At 33.3% G+C, this 20,190-nt stretch overlaps 1 protein-coding gene across 1 annotated transcript; it reads right to left on the bottom strand.

Annotated features, from left to right (window-relative positions):
• Positions 1-2,982: 2,982 nt before the first annotated feature.
• On the bottom strand, positions 2,983-5,153 carry QIL1 (MICOS complex subunit MIC13 homolog QIL1). Its single transcript, XM_069039420.1, has 3 exons — positions 4,881-5,153; positions 4,296-4,624; positions 2,983-3,288 (listed from the first exon to the last, which is right to left on the bottom strand). Exons 1-3 carry the CDS (start codon positions 5,017-5,019, stop codon positions 3,052-3,054), a joined length of 705 nt encoding a protein of 234 aa, XP_068895521.1. The 5' UTR covers positions 5,020-5,153; the 3' UTR covers positions 2,983-3,051.
• Positions 5,154-20,190: the final 15,037 nt, after the last annotated feature.

Below are 20,190 nucleotides of genomic sequence, written 5' to 3'. Positions count from 1 at the left end.
AGAAGTTGTCCAGACTACCAAGTTTTGACAAAACAGATTTCGGATTTTCAAATCAATATTTCTTGTGGATTATCTTGGTCTACCGGCTTTCAAGGGTTGGAAACGGTTTTCTTCATGTTATATAATTTTATGATTATTGAAGTTAAGGATCACTTAATAGTTATTTAATAAACTTCCCAAGAACTTTTTAATAGTGAAACCTCAGTAACAAGTAAACATCAATAACAGCTATCTAAAAAAATATTTACTTCGACTTTTTTGACTATTCATTAAAATATTGATAATGTTTAACCACATTTTCCCCTTATTCACTTACTGCAGATACTAAATTGTTTAATTTGGTGTTAGTTACATAATAATTATAATCATAATCATTATGTACTTGAATCTTGTATTGTTCCATACTGAAATACTTATTCTTTGGATTAAATAAGAAGTTGATCTTGATTTATTTGTAATCTTGTGTATTTTCTCACGAATCTCATTAATTTTTTTTGTGTGTCAAAAAGGACGAACACCAAAGAAGGTACACAATTTAGGGTCATCTTGGAACATGAAGAATTTTTTTTTGTGTGGTTTTGGCCTTTCGTTAACGCGCAAGAGCTTTTGAAAGTTACAACTAAACTACCTACCCATAAAACTAAATGATCCTGTTATTGACGTGGGAACATAATTGTATGTGTCAAATATCAAAGGTGCCCACAACAGATATCCAATTCCTTTCACGAATATGTTTGGAATCCGTTTCTTTGTCAATGTTAAATATGGTGAAATTTTTTGTGGGGAGGTAGTTTTCAAACGCGGCAACATTGCTAACATATCATAGCAACGAAAAAAAAACACCTTTATAAAATAAATGTCGATGAAATTGCGACAGTTTTCAAATTGTTTTCAAAATGAGCTTTACCGCAAGTGAGTATGTATTTAGCTCTTGGTGCCGCAGAAAATAAAGCTGCATTTAACTGCAAGGACATACACTATGTTTTCCTAACGGAAAGCACCCCAGTATGAATGTTATAAGGCGTTTTGATCAACGATTGAGAGTTTTTTCTTTAACTGAAAGCTGCAGAACAGTTTTTTGACACACCCGATATACAATTTATCAACGATTTGCTGTTGGTAAAATATCTTATTTTGACATCAAATACTGAAAATTTTGATAAACTTGAAAAGACACATTAAAAATGAAAGCAAACATGTTACATAATATCTTCTTTATGTACCTAACCAATAATGAAAATTTTATCTTTAACGAGCATAAATGACTGACTCAGTTAATAAAGCTTTATTTGCTTAGTGAGATAAGTCGACAGAATGTAATACATATTTTGATCATTAAATTTTTATTTGGTCTAACTTTATTGCCGTAAAATGCTGCATAATGCATTATTTAATGATTTTAATTACGTCTTTTCTCTCTGAAGGTAAAGACAACTAACTTAACTAATAAAATATTAAGACTTACAGTGATAGACGCTTGCAACAGCAGGTTGTTTTAAAATAAGAGTAAATAATACATTTCTTAATAATGTGACAAAAGCTACTTTTGTACATCCTGTTACTTCAACGTATTTAACAATATAATTAAAAAATATATGTATAATTAGTTCCTAAAAAATGTTGCATATGAATTTGGCTTAAAATACAGCCTGTTCCAAACTGACTCCCCATAAAAAACAGGCATGTGCCGACAACCAAAGAGACTTCAAGATGACTAAAATAAATTTTCTTGTAGTTCACATAAAGTTTTCAATTTTACCAATCCCAGAAGCTCGTCCTCAGGTATTACTAAAAAATCGGTCAGATTGTTAGACAGCAAAAATAATTATTGATATCGCAACAATCAGCGAAAAGTTTATTTGGAATTTTGACTTCGAAGCCACGGAACCCAAAATTGCGGCCATCCTACCTTGATGGTACTCAACTCTGATTGGTCAAGTTTAGATGTCTTTTCTCGATTAGCGCTTGAAAGAAGACTTTTTTTCTTTAAAATTCAGATTATCAGATTTACCCTAATACTCTTTTTTTTCCTCTGGGGAGACAGTTCTGGGATAGTCTGTAGAAAGCTTCCTGATGGTACCAAAGAGGAAGAACTATAATTCACAACTGATTGTAATGAATGAATGATGAAAAATATCTGGTTCTTCACCGATTGAGATACATTTTTTTAATATTTTCTCAAAGAAATTATTTTTATTTTATTTTAGTGCAAGAAAAGACCTGATAAAGATGGTGAAATTAAATCGAGAATAAGAGTTAAAAAAATTAAAAATAATTTTCCTTACAACACATGCGTACAAACACCTGCTTTCGGTACCTACTTCAGAATTCAAAGTTCTTTGTAGTGGTTTCGCTTTCTTCAATTATTCCCACTTGCTCATGCCTTTCTTGACCAAAATGTCCAAGCAGTTCTGTTAGATTCCAAATCTGTTAGTTTAACCAATCACAATAACGTTCCAATATTTTTAGAGATTTCTATGTAACCTCTCTTCCGCCATAATGTGAATGTTTGAGATTTGATTTTTGTTAGGAGCATAATGTTACATAATTTGTTGTTGAATTACAAATCGGAAATAAAATGAAACAAATTTATATCATTTAAAAAACCTAAATTGGACTTGAAATGCTCTTACGCAAATGCTAAGAATTTGACTTTTGCCATGCCATGCACATGGAATTTCGTCGATCTCCTAATTCTAAGAATTGTTGTACTTTTGTTTGAATGTCCGAAAACCCGTCTAAAGAGTTTGAAATCTTCGTTCACTCTCTCACTTTCACATTTTGTTTCTACGAAACTAAATGATGTTACCATTACTTATTTTTTATGCTTTCTACTTCATTTTTACTTTTATGATTTTTGTTATTTTCTACGATGAAGCACTTTGTTTTTAATTTGTAAGTCTCACCCTTTCGTACGGCAGAAATCGCAACCAAATATGACAATATTGCTGTTGCAAACTACAAAATGTTCCAAAACTCCAATGGCGCAGTTACTATAATTTTATTATATTTCATAATTTTTCTATTTTTATTAAACGTTTTCGAATGAAATTAGTCGCACGGGCAACATTCCTCCTCCTCCTCTTCCGCCTTCATCTGCTTGCAGCTCTCCGTGTCGAACATTTTACAAAACATTCTTTGTGACCAAGTCTTCACTCGACCCGGAAATCCGGAGACTGCGGAGAAGGTGGTAGAGACAATTTTGTTCCACTTCTGCTGCATCTCATACACCCCACTCTCGTGATCTATAGGAAACTTGTCGCAACAATACGGATCCCTCTCGAACATCTGCAACAATAAAACATTCCCGTGTTTTATGCACCTCATTAATAAATCACCCAAGCTGATTGCGCTCAATTGTTGGGCCCTTGATTTTGTTTAAATAGCGTTTAAGGCGTCTTCACGGTTGAATAGCGACTTGGCCGGGGATGGTAATGGGGCGTTTGTCTTTGTCGCAATGGAAAACTACTTAGAACTCTGGGGATCGTAACTCACTGTGATGTCAGTGCATTTCTGACGGATTGCAAACTTGCAGAGACAGTTGTTGCGGAAGCTCTATGGGAATAGTTTGCTGTTGTCGGTTGCGAAGCTTTTCTTGCCCTCGTGCCGCACTATAATTTTCCCGAATTCTCCGGCATCGTTTTATTCTAGACATAACTACCTTGGCAAAAAACGACCACTTAATTGCCAATTTATCCGCGCTAAATTCAATTTAAAGCAAGGAAATATTGGTTCAACACGGGCTGAGCACGATCAAGTGAGTTTTTAATGGTCGATTGAACCACTTAAGTAAGTTTCATGTTGCTTAAATTGTATAATATGTTTGACACAACTAGCACAAATTTATATTGCTCATTTGTGCTCCAACTTGACCTAAGAGCAACAAACGAATGAGAAATGCAAGTCAAAGGATAGAAAACTTAGCCTAAAGAAGTTAACAAAAAAGAAAGAAATAAAAACCCATCTGAAAGAGAGTTCATTGATCACTAAAAGTAAGTATATTTCTTGAGAGTTTCACCCTTTTCTGTTGTAATGGTTGATACGTATATTAATGACATGTATATTATTTAATGAATATGTAATGATGGCTATTACTACGAGAGTAGATGCCGCACGAGCCGTAGCCGTAGGTGTGGACGAGTACTGTGACGAACCAAGCGAGTAATAGCTATTACACGCGAGCAGAACACCACACTTCTCTTAGGAAGCGAAAATGTCCACATGTCTGGTTTTATATAATAATAACAGAAAAAACTCACATAATGGCTACCTTTATTAACTTAGTGTTCACTTACATTAAATAATTCTAACTCCGCCTTGCACGACGGCGACATCGGCTTCTCTTTGGCGGGTTCCACAATGTGCGGCAATATCGCGTTGCACATGCTCTTGTACAACTCCCCAGTGGCCTGCGAGTCCCCCCAAATGCCCATATCATAAGTTACATAAATGGCGCCCAAAGCCAAGAGACTTTTTGCCCCAAAGCCCAAAATCTTCGCCAACCTTTGTAAAAACCCGACTCGAGGAGGCTTCGGAGGACAAGGACACGGAGGTGGCGGACACATTTTCTTCAGCTCCGCTCCGGTGCATATCTTGATGCGCTTGACTTGCGGACAAGATATCGCTGAAACAGAAGCTTCAGGAAAGAGACTCGGAAACAAATAAATTTCATAACAAGCTGTTTTAATTGCGCCGTTAAATTGGACGATTTCGTGACACATAAATCGTGGCCGTAAAAATTAGATTTTAATTTAATTCGCGAAATAAATTCACTAAAAGTCTACTTTACAACATTTTAAATGTCTTATTACGCATGAAGAGGTACGATTATTCATAATTATACTTGAGTTTGCCGAGTTGCTGACTAAATGAATTCTTACGGGGTATGTAGGTTTTCGGCTGAGGTCTGCTGCATCCTTCTCCTTTTTGTCTCTCGTATACTAGTAAATTTGTCTTTCTTGCGCAAGCTTGCTTCGCTAAGTTCACAGTTCTTTCGGCACAAACACGAGATTTAGACATCTTATAACTTTACACGGGAATGTTACAGGAAAATTTTGACAGCTCTCCTTTATTTGCGAACTTAGCTACTGTCACTCGACGAACAAAATTTCTGCCCGCTTTAAATATGCGATTCTGAACACAAACTGACAAATTGATCACTTAGCAACATTGCTAACTAATTATTTTTGAAAATTATCAAGCGCTCTCTTACTATAAATACTTTTGAATCTCTTGTGAGGATTGCCACTAAGAAGCCACTCATATTCTGCAAGCAAGTGACAATTGCATTTACACCTTACAGAGGAGATCCATAAAACTAACATTATATTGTTAACAGTGCGAACGTGGGGATACATTTGCTGTTTCATTAGCAGTTTGAAGTAGATTGCACGGTAATTGACCAATGAAAGTTACATCTGCTGCCGGCGTAATAACTTTAAAAGCACGAAAATCAATACAAACCCTGAAAAATATAATATCAAGAGAAACACTACGAGAGAAGATTATAAATCAATTTCACTCGCGTACACTGCTAGAATAAATGACGCTATTTTGTGCATATTATTCCAGTGTTACGTTTGCCATTACCGAGTGAGCAATCGCTTAAACAAACCAAATTTTTCAGGCGGGATTTTACTTTATCAGACATTTGTTCTATTATATTTTGCAAATATTTATGTGTATGATTTCAATCGCCCTCTGATATATTTAAATAAATGGGATTTCGTGTTTGTTTCGTGTTTTCCAAAAATAGTTAGGTAGGTAGATGCTTTTCAAATCTCATTAATGGGGGTTATCGATTGATAGAAATCGATTATTTGTACAAGTATTTCGTGAGCATATTATTCAACAACATCAGCTGGCGTTTAATTCATTAACAAATAAATATTAGCATTTTCCTTCTGAGGAGATAAAACTGCTCATTTAGGTCAAAATTTGCTCAGCCTTGGTTCTTCTATGTAATAATAGCTATTTATGTAACCAGTTAGGAAATGCGTTATTTTGTGTAACGAGTGGAATATTTGCGGGACGAGCGCAGCGAGATCCCGCAAAATCACACGAGTTACACAAAATTGCATTTCCTAACGTGTTACATACAAGATTTTTTCTAATTTTGACAAAAAAAAGTTTCTTCAAACGTTAAACGAAGTAATGAATTTCATTAATAATAAATTATTATTGTGTTAAAATATCAAGTAGGTAAGTAGGCTTAAAAACAAAAAATATGACAGTGTCAATTGGTGATACAATAAATTTTTCCTAACCAGTTAGGAAAGATTTTACTTTTCGTAACCAGTTACGAAAAGTGTGACGTTTCCAAACGTCAATTAATTTTGAAAAGTGTCACTTTATATGTCAAAATTAGAAAAATAATTATTATCTCCACACGATTTTCATTTTCAATAATAAAATTTATGTTTATATAAATAATAAACTTCCACGTTAAAAAATAAAATAGAATTACCACAAACAATGTTACGATAACAATAGTTATTTACGGTAAGAGTGAGGAAGGCAAAGCTTTCGTTCACGCGAATTGCGTGATGCCATGGAATTCAAGTGAACGAAAGCGACATTATTCTCGAGTGCTGTATTTGGTTTTGTTCGATATCTTCCTAAGAAAGTGGAGGAAGTTTAAATAATTACATTCCTTGTTTCAAAAAAATTCTGGTCAGCAGCGACTGTGAAGAACAAAAGATTTGAAAACTTGAGTTATCCAATCATTACATTTTCACTGTAAAATTAAATAATTTTTATAAATACTTAAAAATTAAAAAATTTCCCCGACATCTCGTAATTGTCAGTTGTCATGAACAAACAAAAAATGGACAATTACATATGTACATGTTTCAACATTTTCAGCAAGATCAAACACGGTAGTGGCTTGAAAGTGGTTCTTACATGAATGAGTCACATGTACTAATCTTTACTATAACCAATTGTAATTTGCTCGCTGTTCTTGTATTTCACAGCCACTCTTGAGGAGAAATTCTTTGTAACATGCAGTCCTTGGCACGTCAACATCTTAAAGCGTACTAGACAACTAAAAGCGATATTGAATTTCATTGAAAATTTTTAGTAATCGGTGCTTCGAGTGGGCGACCCTCGTCGCAGTCACTTCTATAAAAATTATATAGAAATTCTTCCCATTCGCTTATTTTTAGCTCGACGTATCGCAACCCTCTCACAACCCCAAAGCATGTTTCGTTTCGGCCGTTTCCGCTCTAGGAGCCCTCATAAAAGCAATACTGTTAATAAAGTAATAGGATTTCGTGATATGTTAAAAAAGGCCGTGTGGGTGTGTGGAATCGTAAAATAGAGGGAACGTTAGCCGAGAGCAAGGGGTGTTGACACACGGCTGAGTACACACATCGGGAGATCTCTGTCAATATTATGCTTCAATCTTGAACCGCCGTCGCACAGAACAACACAAAACGTATAAGATTTTACACTCGAGCACACCGCTCCGCTCTGTTTATGTCAGCAGCACACCGCATTATGGAAATTTTCGCATATTTTAAGTCGGAGCTTAAGCAGGCTAATTTCGTTAAGTTTAATTAACGAGTTCGCCGTCATCGCGGAAATTATAACGGGCATAAGTCTGTTCAGGGCCGGAATTAATTCGGTACTGTGCAATCAACAATGACGGGACCGGCTTGCTCCTAGAGAAGAAAAAATACAAAATGTGGACTTAACAGGAAGGCTGCTGAATAAATGTTAATCAACACCCTAGAGGAATAATAATTTTGAATTTCACTCTAAAAGATTTTGTAAATCATTCTTCAGTAATATATACAGTGCGTTTTTTTTAACGCTGGCCATAGGGATTTACATGCTAAAAAGTTAATGTTAATGTTAATGAGCTTTTTAGTAGCAATTTTTAAGTGAAATTTGGTAGGATATTAGATTAGTATTTTATAAATCAATTTCTGTTCGGCCCATCGTACAAAACAAAATAATCACGAAATTAGAGCAAAAATAGGTTTATTAAATTTACCACGTGGCTTGCCAAGTAGGCTGACGTAATGTAAACTCAACAAACGTGAAACAGTAATCATTTTCAATGGACACCTTTTCAAATAAAGAAATGATTGGATGGGATAGACTTTGAAAAATGTTCAGTTTTAATTCATAAACATAAAACATAGGAAATCATAATTAAATCAAAATAAATAAAATTCTACTTCAACAATTTTAAACAATTTTAATTATTTTTGAATTTTCATTTCATAAATTGTTCAAACTGTCTTCCATGGGCTGCAAAACACTAACGAAGACGATCAAAAACATTTTGTCGAACATTTTGTAACTGTCTAACGATTATAAAACCTTCTGGGCAAAAAATAATGTAATAAATTAAAAGTACTTTTTTTTAGTTAATTCCGTAATTATTTTATTCTGTAGTATAAAATAAACTTAAATTGATTTATAAAATACTAATCTAATATTCTGCCAAATTTCACTTGAAAATTCCTGCTAAAAAGCTTATTAACACGATCCAAAGTTTTTGTCATGTAAATCCCTATGGCCAGCTTTAAAAAAGGCACTGTATAGTTAAAATTAATATTGCTATTATTTTTATGATCTGACTTGTTGCACATCCAGTCACATGGCATTCAGGCTGGATTAATTTATTAGAAACTAAGTGGAGTCTAAGATGAGTCTGCCTTTAACATCTGTCCACATCACGATTAATCTAACGTGAGAACTAAGTTTGTAACCACACTTGCAATATCGTCGTCCCCCGTATTAAAAAAATGTCCAGCAATGTGACAGGAATATAATAATACCGGTTTTTAAATTTGCGTCATAAATCTTAATTTATCGACAAGACGTCTAAATTGTATAAAGATTCTCTGGCATAACACCTGTCTCTGAAATGCTCAGTAATACAATCATAAACTTATCTAAATAACTCAGATTTTTAGGTTAGCTCTATTTGCAACTATTTCTTATGTATCAGAAGATAGGAAGTTCAAACAAATATCTGATCTTCAATGCTTTATTAGAAACTCTCTTTTTCTACGACATGCCCAGAAAGCTCAACTTTCTTCTCACAAAATAGTGAGGAAAGTTGGTTTTTCCTCCCTAGAGACGAAAAAATTGCTGTGTTGCATAATTGCCATTGCATGTTGTTTTACAAAATATATTCTAAAAATCATAAGTAAATTTATTTTTTTGTAAAAAAATTTTTATTTAGTGGAGAAATACTTTAAATTACCTTATACCGTGCGATCAACAATTATTTAGATCAAAGAAGGCTTTGGATTTTGATACGTATTTCCAAATCTCGCCTTTCAGATGCTCTCTATGCACGGAAGTATTTTGGGTTGCATATATTGGGTTGAAAACACCATTATGATTTAATGATGAATCTTTGAGTTAGCAAAGTTACGAAAAATCGGACACTGTCAAAGGCATAGCCGCCCCTTATCTAAATAATTGTTGATCGCACGGTACAATAATGTCTTGTACTTTTCTTATTATATTTTTATAATTTGTAGATGCAGTGAGAGCAAATTGCCAACACTGTTAAACTGTTAACCTGCAAATTGTCATAAGGCCATTTGATATCTCTCTAGACCAAAGGTGGCCAACCCGCGGCACGCGTGCCACTATTGGCACGCGGTCATAATCTCATCATAATACCTACTTACGCGAAGTAAAAACTTTTTTCTGTTATTCGATTCTGATGACTTAGGGCAGGGGTACATATACATTATCTTTCAGAAGAATGAAAAAGGGGCACGTCAAATATTGTTAGTCAAATAAAGTGGCACTCTTGAACAAAAAGGTTGGCCACCGTTGCTCTAGACGAAAAAGAAAAAAAAAAACAAAATTTGCAACATATAGAAAAAAATGTGCAACATCTGTCCGGTAGTAGAAATTTTTCGTTCATGATATTTCCGCTAAAATGCGCCGATTTGAATTCTTTGTACAAAGTGTTTGCTTCAATATGAGCTCCAGGCCTATTGATTTTGGTTTCACTCGGACCAATCGGTTTGGAAATATACACAATTTTATGCAATTAATTTCGTTAAAGATAACCTCCGCAAAAAGGCAGTGAATTGAATGTTTCTTTGTGGCAAACATTTCAATTAATAACAACTTCAATAAGGACTCAAGATTTATTAATTTTGGTGCAACACTTATCGCGTCTTCAAATCTACATCTGGTCAAGATTGGGTGTCACAAATTCTGTTTATTTCTCTTCTATTGTAGTCTATCAAATCTTGTATCTATCACCAGATGCTGTCACTGTTGCCAAGTGTAACTTTTAATTTATAACTAGATGTCTTTCAGAACATTTCGAAATGTGTATTTATTTAAAAAGATAGTTGTTTCAAAACTAAGACATTTTAAACAAAAGTTGATTTCTCAAGAAGTACAAGATAAACGATAAACAATGGTTTTTTACCTATTGCTAGTTAAATTCATGGACTAAGTGTAAATGATATTACGCTAGACATGCATTGATCAGGTTTATATTTTTTCGTGTTCGTTTCCTGAGATACATAAGCGGGAAAGTGGTATATAACTAAATATATAAACTTTCCCGGTTATATACCTAACCTGACATCTGTCAAAGATAACCTCAAAATTTACAATAAATTAATGTTTTTTAAAACTTTACCTAAACGAACACGAAAAATGTTTTTCAATATTCAATATTCGGCCTGTTTTGCAGCACTTGGCTGACGCCTCGTGCTTCAAATTTCGGCCTCATACCTGAAAAGTGATATGAAATAGTTATTTATGTTACAAGTGTTGAAAACGATCCATTGCTTTACGAACGGTAATATGGCGCGAGACGCAGTCGAGCGCTGTATGTGAGTGAGTAAAGCAATGGAGTTTTCACAAGAGTACCATACAATATTTTTTGTGCTGCCTTTTGTAATAAAACATATTTTTGAATCATTAACATAATAAATATTACTTAAACAAAATTATGTTGGTAACCAATTTAGCACTAAATATGTCAAATGTCAATTTATCAGTGCTCGAATTTCAAATTCAAACGCAACTTCATAGCTTGCAAGGTCACCAACCGAAATTTTTATAAATAAACCCCCCAAACCTAAAATTAACACATTTTAGCATTTTTTAAATATTTACGAAGCACCTTTTGTTTTATAACATTAGAGACATAATTGTCTTTCAGTAATACTTGATTTGCCACAATTAGTTTATTTTTTCTTGCCTTAGATTTCTTGTTTGTCCATTGCAGCACTAGAGTTTTCTCATTTCCATTGCCGCACGCTAATCGTCCACTTAAAATGCCTATTGCAACTACGGCAGCACAAAAATAACTATTACCGGTTTCAGTATAGTAAGCCTTGGTTTACGTTCACAAAAGTTAGATGGTAGGTAAGTCATATCTGTACTAGTACAGTTATGTTGTAGGGTAATACTGCCATAGTGACAATAGTGACTCAACAAATGAAGACAACATCTAACTTTCTTCATTATTAATTCAAACAGACGGAACTAAAAACAACAATAGGTAATTATTTAATAAGACGGAACTATGCCATAGTAAAAATGAACTGCACTTCGTAGCATCGAGTAGTACCTACTAACGTTCATTATGATGAGGGGCTATATTTCTTCGACTGTATAAACAAAAAGATAAATACGCTACGAAACTAACACTATGAGGACTTACAAGTGCAAGAATTTCTGTTCCTGTTTTCACAAGTTCTCGTTGATGATAAATGATATCAAGAACGTTTAGATCGTGATGTGAAGATGTTTCGGCTTGTGTGTACTTGTTATGGAAAAATAACAAGAAAAACGGTAGCGGGAAGCATACTTCAGAAGCTGTTGATGCAGTTGAAGAAATTACGGAGAATGAAGCAATAACATCCCTTCGTCCTTTATCTCAAGAAATGAGTCTTTCAGTGCAAACCTGTCATATAAGTGCTTATTTACAATGGACATAAGACATAAGAAATACATAAGAAATACCTAAGAATAATTTGTAAATTTGGGCAATTGGAAAATAATTTATGTATCCATATAACTCGAATATGATTCTTCATGCCTTTTTGTACACAACAACAATGTTCACTGAGGTCACTTCTCATAAGTTACGTAAAAATTAATAGTATATCCACTGCATGTATCATGAATTTCTTATGCCTTATGTTAAGTTTATAAAAAAGGATTTAAATTTGTACTTCTACTGCATGCCTGTATAATCCTAGAAATTCTACCTGAAAGGGCCGTTACCTCCCCCCTTGCAATTGTAAATTTAGTTTAAGCCTGTCCACCTTTTACCAACATTCGAGATCTGTACCTCAACCACTTCGAACGGAGTGAGCTGGTAAAACGTTAATAAATTGTTATTATTATTAACAAGTCTTTATTCAAAAACATTCGACCTCACCGGGTCAAACAATGCCTGTTTCCGAACTGTCAATTGGTGATCCAGTGCAAAGGCTTCAGTTTTGGAAACGCTTTTTAAAACAAGCTGCATAATGATAATGCACCGCTAAACAAATCCAAAACTTTTTTACTAATGAAACTTGGACAGGATATGTGAATTCACAGAATATGCAAACGTGCAGTGCAGAAAACCCACGCTTGTATAGTGAGTACTCTTTATATCCGGAGGAAGTTGGTGTATGGATAGCCATTCGTGATATGACACTAATATGACCATTTTTTAAGGTGACAATACACATCATTGTAACAAAACGAAGTTAGGATGGTAATAGTTTTAGATGACATATTCGTAACAGGAGCTCGGTTGAACCAATTTTTGAAATATTGCTTGATGGTGAGATGCAAGAGGAGCAACACCTCATAGTACCCAAGACACTTTGGATACACTAATAATTTTTTTTATAATCGGCTCATCGGTCGAAATATAGAATTTCCATGGTCCTCATGTTCATGTGACTTAACTCCTTGTGATCTACTTGTATGTTTGGTCTTACTCAAAAGCTAGTATCGGGTGTTCCTTTAAATTTCTCCTCAAAGTTGGCTTTGAAGAGTCGATTGTGAACGCACGACAGATTACAGATCACGGATCAGCTGTTTAAATCTAACATCACTCTTTGCGTTGTTTGTGTTTTTACTCTGCAGACTGACGAGTTGTGCGTTCACAATCGACTTTTCAATGCCAACTTTGATGATAAATTTAAATGAACACTCCATATATGAGATCATAAAGCACCTGGTATTGGCCATTTTTGAAACACACGTTATTATGCAATTCATAGTATAGGATATTCTCTATTAAAATGTCGGTAAAAGGAATTTACTTAAAATGACTAAAATTTCAGATATTTTAATTTTTCTGAGGTAATAGATAACAATAATATTAAATAACAATTTGGTGTTATATGTTTGTATGAAAAGTTAACTTATCGATAACATGTATCTCACTTCAATTTTCATATTCATTTTCGTTATAGAAGCTTCTGTTTGGAGATCATATTTTATTTTTATTTTGTATCTGGTAATTATGACTGTGATACATTACAGTACAATAATTGCCAATAGTTAACAAATTATTTCTATAATGCGATTTAAAATTAACAAATTTAATATTATTATTATTGTTAACTGTTTTGTGCAAAATAAGGAAGGAAAAATTGAAATTGTATTTTAAAAAATGCAAATACAACATTTTGTGAAAATATGTTCAAGGCAGCTAGAGGGCAGTGTAGTAACTTGTTTTCGTCAAATTTTATGCAAAGTGCTATTACCTGTGATGTTTACTTTCCACTTTTGGTTTTTGAATCTCGTGCAATAATGCACAAAAGGCGTTACACAAACTCCCGCTCTTGTTCGGAGTCAGCACATTGTCGGATTTATCGGGGTTGCAAGACGTTCTGAAAAAGAAAAAATTTATCGTCGTAAAATCATCACCTTATTTATACAGTATAACACCGTGTCACACTTGTGTCGTACCCATCGTCTTCATCCGTCGACGGCGGTTTCGAGTCCTTGTACGTCTTCCTTTTATGCGTCCTCGAACCGTCACAGGATGAGTGATTGCTCATGAAATACCCAAGCATCAAGAATCAGAATAAATTCACAGCATGTACATCTAGAGAAACTACATCTCGACGTTCATTGATTTTGAAATGTTGTTATGCCGGGAATTTTTTTCCTACTTTTAAAAAGCACATCTAGAGGAAGATGTTTTTCTCGAGGGCTACGCACAATTACCATTTTATACATTTAAATATCCTTAATCATCTTCTAATTTAAAAAAAAAACTGTCGTAAAAAGGAAACTTAAACCTTCAAAGTAAAATACTTTCATTTTTTGAAATATTTGCCAGAATGTGACCATAAATGTATTTTGAAAATACTTTATATCTGTCTATTAAGTAAAACTTACTGCGTTAGTTTATTGTTCCGTTTGAAATACTTTCTTGGTGTAGTAGAGTTCGTCGGGAGTTTTTAATGTTGTGACGAGATGCTGTAAATGTAAAACTCTTGAAATTTCGGACTAGCCTAATTGGGTAAACCGCACCATTAAAAAATTAATAAACAGGAAAAAGTCGGATCATAAAACTTTTAAACAAACTCGCTCCGAAAATGTTTATTAGAATTTTTCGACTTTGTGGGGCGAAAGTAGCCACTGATAGAGAAAGAAATTGTATAAAAACTATTAAACAGAAATTGATTTATGAATGATTTATAAATTAGAAACTTTCCTTCAAATGCAAGTTGCATCACGTTTCATCTAAGGTGTTCGGTTTTAACAGAAAATTATAAAGACAAAGGAATGCACTTACATGAGAGATTAACAGTAATGTGTACAATGTGATCAAAAAGAAAACAAATCAGAGGAGGCGTTGCAAATTATCGGCCATGTCGTAGCGGAATTCTATGCAAATAAGGGTTCAATGCATGGGCGTAAACAAATCAAACGCTACTTTATAATAAATCATCTCTCATGAACTTTGGAAGTTGGAATTATAATTGTGCAATTTATTATTATTATCTGATAATAGAGAAAATGTATAAAATAAACAAAAGCAATATTTCACATTGGTAAGAATGGGTAATTTACCACCTTTATTGCCAAACACAACGCCACTAGTAAGGAGATTTTTCCAGGAAATGTCAAAGAAAAGAAACGTCAACGATGTGCTGCGTTAACCTAGAAAACAACTTTCCGATTTCGGCAAAGTTTACAGAAGTTTACTGTAGTTGTAAATTCTGTATTTAAATATTTTTCAGACTAATGTGTTACTTCGATCCTAAATTTTAGAAAATTTTCTACAATTTTTTGAAAAATTTAAAATTAATAATTGCTAATATACGTATAGTTGCTATTAATGTACCTATATAACATCTATTCGAAGAGCAACATTCTGAATCTTTGAGAACATAATTTAAAAAATATTTTCTTAAAAATGTAAAATCTACGAAAGGCACACTCCACACTTATTTTGTATTTGAAAAATTCTGACCTTTTGAGGAAACGTAAGCTACTAACTAATCACTTGTTAATTAAATATATTTACTCACTGTATTTAGTTCGCTTTTATTTAGGGCTTCCCATGTTACATTGACATTTTTGTATTACTTTTGTTAATTATTTTACAATTGAAATTAACAAAATATTAATATGCACCGAACAATAATTCAGCCACATATTTCAAACTAATCATAATTATTGTCGGTCATTACGGCCGAAATGAATTATAATTTGTTAATTGATTACATTTAATTATTAGTTCACAGTCACAAATTCTATCGCATTTATTTCACGGTTCGCAGCGATAAATGGATCTCCTGAACACAACAAAATCCTAGATTTATGATGATCTTTTTTGTTCGGAGCAGATTTGTGCATTCGCAATGGCGATTTGTTGTTGCGGAATTCGTTCCGAAACATTTGATCGATGCTAATTTTTCGTTGCGATGAGCACTTTGTCTATTAGCTATTCGTCCGGCACCTGTTTAAACTTGTTCCCCGTTATTTGTTAGTTTTGGAGGGACACATGGGTTATTTACAGCTGTTTTCCGAAGGACCACAACCAATTTAGCGGCGACAGAGCACATCAATAGTAATCAATACCATGTACTTACAGAATCAGCATGCCCACTCACTCTAATTACCGGAATTAATCAGCAAACAATGTATGCGTGCGTATTGTCCCGTGTCCCAACATACAGTATAAACATGGGATTTAGTTTTAGGGGAAAAACTAATAGTGCGGGAGTAGGGATTACATCATGTTTTGGAGGATTTTGTGTTGCAGCTCGCTGGAATACGGTCAAAAATCAAGACAAATCGTTGAAAAGTGTTGTTAAAAAGAGTTAAAAGTTATCAGATTTACAGTTTATTATTTAGTGTCAAATTTTCAACTTACAGAAAAGTTTCAAGTTACCAGAAATAACTTAGACTATTTGTAATTAATTAAAAAATAATATGTAAGAGGTTATTACTTATTAGGTATGTACTTGCTGTATGTATTTAACTGAGGAGATGAACAACAGTACACAGTAGTTTGTCTTCTTGGGGTATCTAAGTAAACAGTTTTTTATCCAATTTAGCGATATCGAGTGCTTGATCTTATTGGGGATTGTCCAGAAAGGGAATAAATGCACCCCTATGATGTCTCCCAATCGCAAGAGCTTCAAGCCTGCACTAGGAAAGATATCGCATGTTGTTATTTATATTGCAGTGAGGCAATTTATGACGCAAAATCCTACTTATTGAAGAAAAACTCGTTATCAGAGTACAGTCATTAATAAACTAACAAATAAGTGAATGTGATTAGTTCATCTTTTTAAAGAGTCTGTAGTGAATACCTGTTGTCAAAATGCATAAGTGGAAATTGTGTCATTGAAAAATTCTGATTGCTTTTAGAATATAGGGTCAGTTCAACGTAAGAGTGACTTATAAGTTGCTAGAATGACCATAGTCTTCACCAGATCTTAAACCAATAGATTCCCGAGTGTGGTTCCTTTTAGAGAACAGAATTTGTTGGAAACCACATGGAAGACAAAGATTTAGAAAGGTTCTTATAATTATTAAATGTATAAAAGAAACTGCATTGAAAATGTGTTAAACTTTGAAGTTTTCTTTCGGCCAAAAATATAGGTAAATATTAGTCCTAGTTATTTGTATCAAACAGCATTTATCAGAGAATAAATCTACTAATTTAGCAAATTTATACAATATCTGGCATAAGCTTTTTACTTATATCCCTTTTACAATTTAATGCATTCTCAAAAAAGTTGAACAAAGGAGCAACTACTGAAGAAAGTTAATTTTCATGACATACAGGTGTTTCTGAAATAGGTGCATTCATTTTAACTGGTAATAGAACTCATCAAAAGGAACAACTTTTCTCTCTGCCATTTTGGCGAAAAACGTTGCGTAATGGCTTAAAAAACTAGGAAAGATTTTCCTAAAACCGTTCATCCTATCTCCAAAACTAAGCTACCTAAAAACGTGAAACAACCAGACTCTTACAAAGTGGATTTTTTGCTATACGGGTAGATTTATTTGAATTTCGATTTCGGCGTTAAAACACGTTTTCTGGATGAAAATGGATGTTTTTTTCATATTCAATTAACCATTGCAGTATTTAGTGGCGTAGGGCTATTTTAGCCAAAAATCTCTTCAATTTTTTTTTGGAATTAAACATCGTTTTTCGGCAAAATGGTAGATAGAAAAGTTGTTCCTTTTGACGAGTTCTATTATCAGTTAAAATTAATGCACCTATTTCAGAAACACCCTGTATAACATAAAACATAGGAGAGAAGTTACGAAAAAAAAAAGATAAAACAGCTCAAATGATTCTGTAAACACAAAACAGGTGTTCACAATGAAATAATACTTTGACACATTAAAGCATATTTTTCTACATCAAGAACATAATGGACCATCAAAATATGATCTGCAAAGGAAATAAGATGAAGTAAAAAAATGCTAAAAACAATTGTCTATGTTACTCAGGTGAAAAACGTCTAAAAAATAACGATCGCTTGTCAAAGTGTTTCGAAATTAGTTTACAGTTCAAATTGAATGTTAATGAAAAGACAAATTCAAATGGAAAATAGGTAAGGAATTGCTTTATTCGTTCGTTTTATTAATCTGTTCGTCATTAGCAATACGAAATTTGTAATTACTACGTCTGTTAAGCAACAGGATTAGTTTGTAAGTACCAATGCCGCATCCATCTTCGATACATCACTTTGAGAAATTTCCACTATTTGAAACTTAAACCGCTGGGTGTGACCTTCTTTAACTAAAGTAATTTCTCTGAATCTAAAGATGAAATAACGTTTCTAAACGTTTCCACTTAATCCGCTGGATTACGTAGCAACCTGAAGCTGGATAATTGCATTACACTAAACTTAAAGAGAAAATTTTTCTGCTAAATTTTACCTTCTCATTATAAAACTATTAATAATTTTTTTGACTGAATACTGTAATGTTACGGATACGTTTGCTAAATTAAAATGTGTTATTTCTTCGATATACTTAATTTAAACGAATCGTCCTTAAAATATCATTTACTGGGAAATTTTTGTTAACTGTAACTTTTAATGTTTCTCATAATATATTATCAAATATTTCAGATTTTGCTGAAAAGGGGGGACTTATTTATTTAATCAATTTCGATTCATTCTTCATCAGATGAAATTTCATTCATAGCAAGACTTAAATCAAACTTCCACCAAAAATAATTTAAAATCTCCCAGTTAGTGTTTTTTGGTCACAACTCCACTAAAGCACATTTTTCTTATTAAATAAAATTTAAAGGAAGCGGCTTTTCCAAGGACCTCTCGTAAAACCTGAATAGCAACAAGGGATCAATTGATTTTTCTTTTTCGAAAATTTTAGTTTGGTCTTTCTAATGATCAGTCTTAGGATAAAATAGTCCCCGACAAGTCGACCAGTACAATTTTGCGTAATACCCCGCTCACATATAAACACGATTCAGCTGGTTCTCTTTAAATAACAGGTCCTAAGACTGCTAATGATACATGAGAACAGCGAAACGTTACTATAATTTGAAATTTAGATCTCAGAATCAATAGGATATGATATAAACCCACATTTGATTATAAATATTTAACTCAAGGAAATATGAAAAATAACATCAAACTCAAATATTTTCTTTGCAATAGAACTCTTTCATTTCGTAGAAAATTCATGTAGCTTGTTTTCTTGCAAAATAAGTACCTAATTTAGTTTTCAATACAGAGAGTTTGTATCTTTCGTCGTAAATATTTCTACCTTTGTGTACTCTCTCAAATATGACAGAGATAAATTGAATTTGTACGAACGAAATAATTTCTCAGTGCAATTCTTTCTGATTAGTGGCGTCGCTTTGTCGATGTAGTATTTCACTTCTCATTTTATTTTACAGTTAACTAGATTTATCTGAAATAGCTTTTTATCTTATCATGTACCATTGTGATCCATCATTTATTGTACCTCACTTGCAAGGTAGAAGGCTAAGAAACGAAAAACGGTATTGACGGTCACATGAAGTTTGGTTGGTGTTTTGTCTCTTTAAAATGGATGAAATCAACAAAAATCAACAGTTTGAAAATGCATCTGAAAGGAAAGTGTCTCTCGGCAGGTTTCGTATGAAGTACCGTGCAATCAACAATTATTTAGATCAAAGGCTTTAAGATTTTGGACGTATGTCTACAAATACTCTGGAATGCACGGAAGTATTTTTGGTTGCATATACGTATTTCAATTTTGATTTGCAAATTTTTGTCGAAATTTGGACAAACAGGCATTCTCCGTTATTGAAAACACCATTACGAAAGTGAGATTAATCTTTTATGTTCTGAAGTAACATAAAAGAGTGACAGTTTGATGTTAATTAGCTGAATTAGCAACGATACGAAACATCTGACGCTGTCAAAGTCATAGCCGCCCCTTATCTAAGTAATTGTTGATCGCACCATATTAGAATGGATAATGTGTGACTTATTTTGTAAGTCAACTAGAATGTGAACTAGGTATAATTTAAAAAATATTTAAAAAATATTTAAAAAATATTTGGGAGCATTTTGAGCATGCTTGTCAGTTTTTCCCAGCATGCATATTCTGACGAGAAATACGTTTGTAAAGAGTGCTGTCCCCTTGTTGGTTATAAATACTTAAACAACCCCCAATACTGTTTATTCCCAAAATTAAAAGTAATTGTTTCAGTTTTTGGACACAAAACAATGACGTCAAAGG

The sequence above is a fragment of the Tenebrio molitor genome, chromosome 2 (genome assembly GCF_963966145.1).
Source record: "Tenebrio molitor chromosome 2, icTenMoli1.1, whole genome shotgun sequence".
In the NCBI taxonomy this organism is placed as follows: Eukaryota; Metazoa; Arthropoda; class Insecta; order Coleoptera; family Tenebrionidae; genus Tenebrio; species Tenebrio molitor.
Note: the sequence above shows the minus strand (reverse complement) of the source record. Positions and strands in the feature narration are given on the sequence as shown.

Bases quoted from the DNA above. Each gene is read 5' to 3' on its own strand.
- QIL1 (XM_069039420.1), bottom strand. From the start codon at position 5,019: ATGTCTAAATCTCGTGTTTGTGCCGAAAGAACTGTGAACTTAGCGAAG. The intron at 4,625-4,880 runs GTAAGAATTCAT...CTTCTGTTTCAG, and splicing joins GCCGAAAACCTACATACCCC to CGATATCTTGTCCGCAAGTC. The intron at 3,289-4,295 runs GTAAGTGAACAC...TTATTGTTGCAG, and splicing joins CGGAGTTAGAATTATTTAAT to ATGTTCGAGAGGGATCCGTA.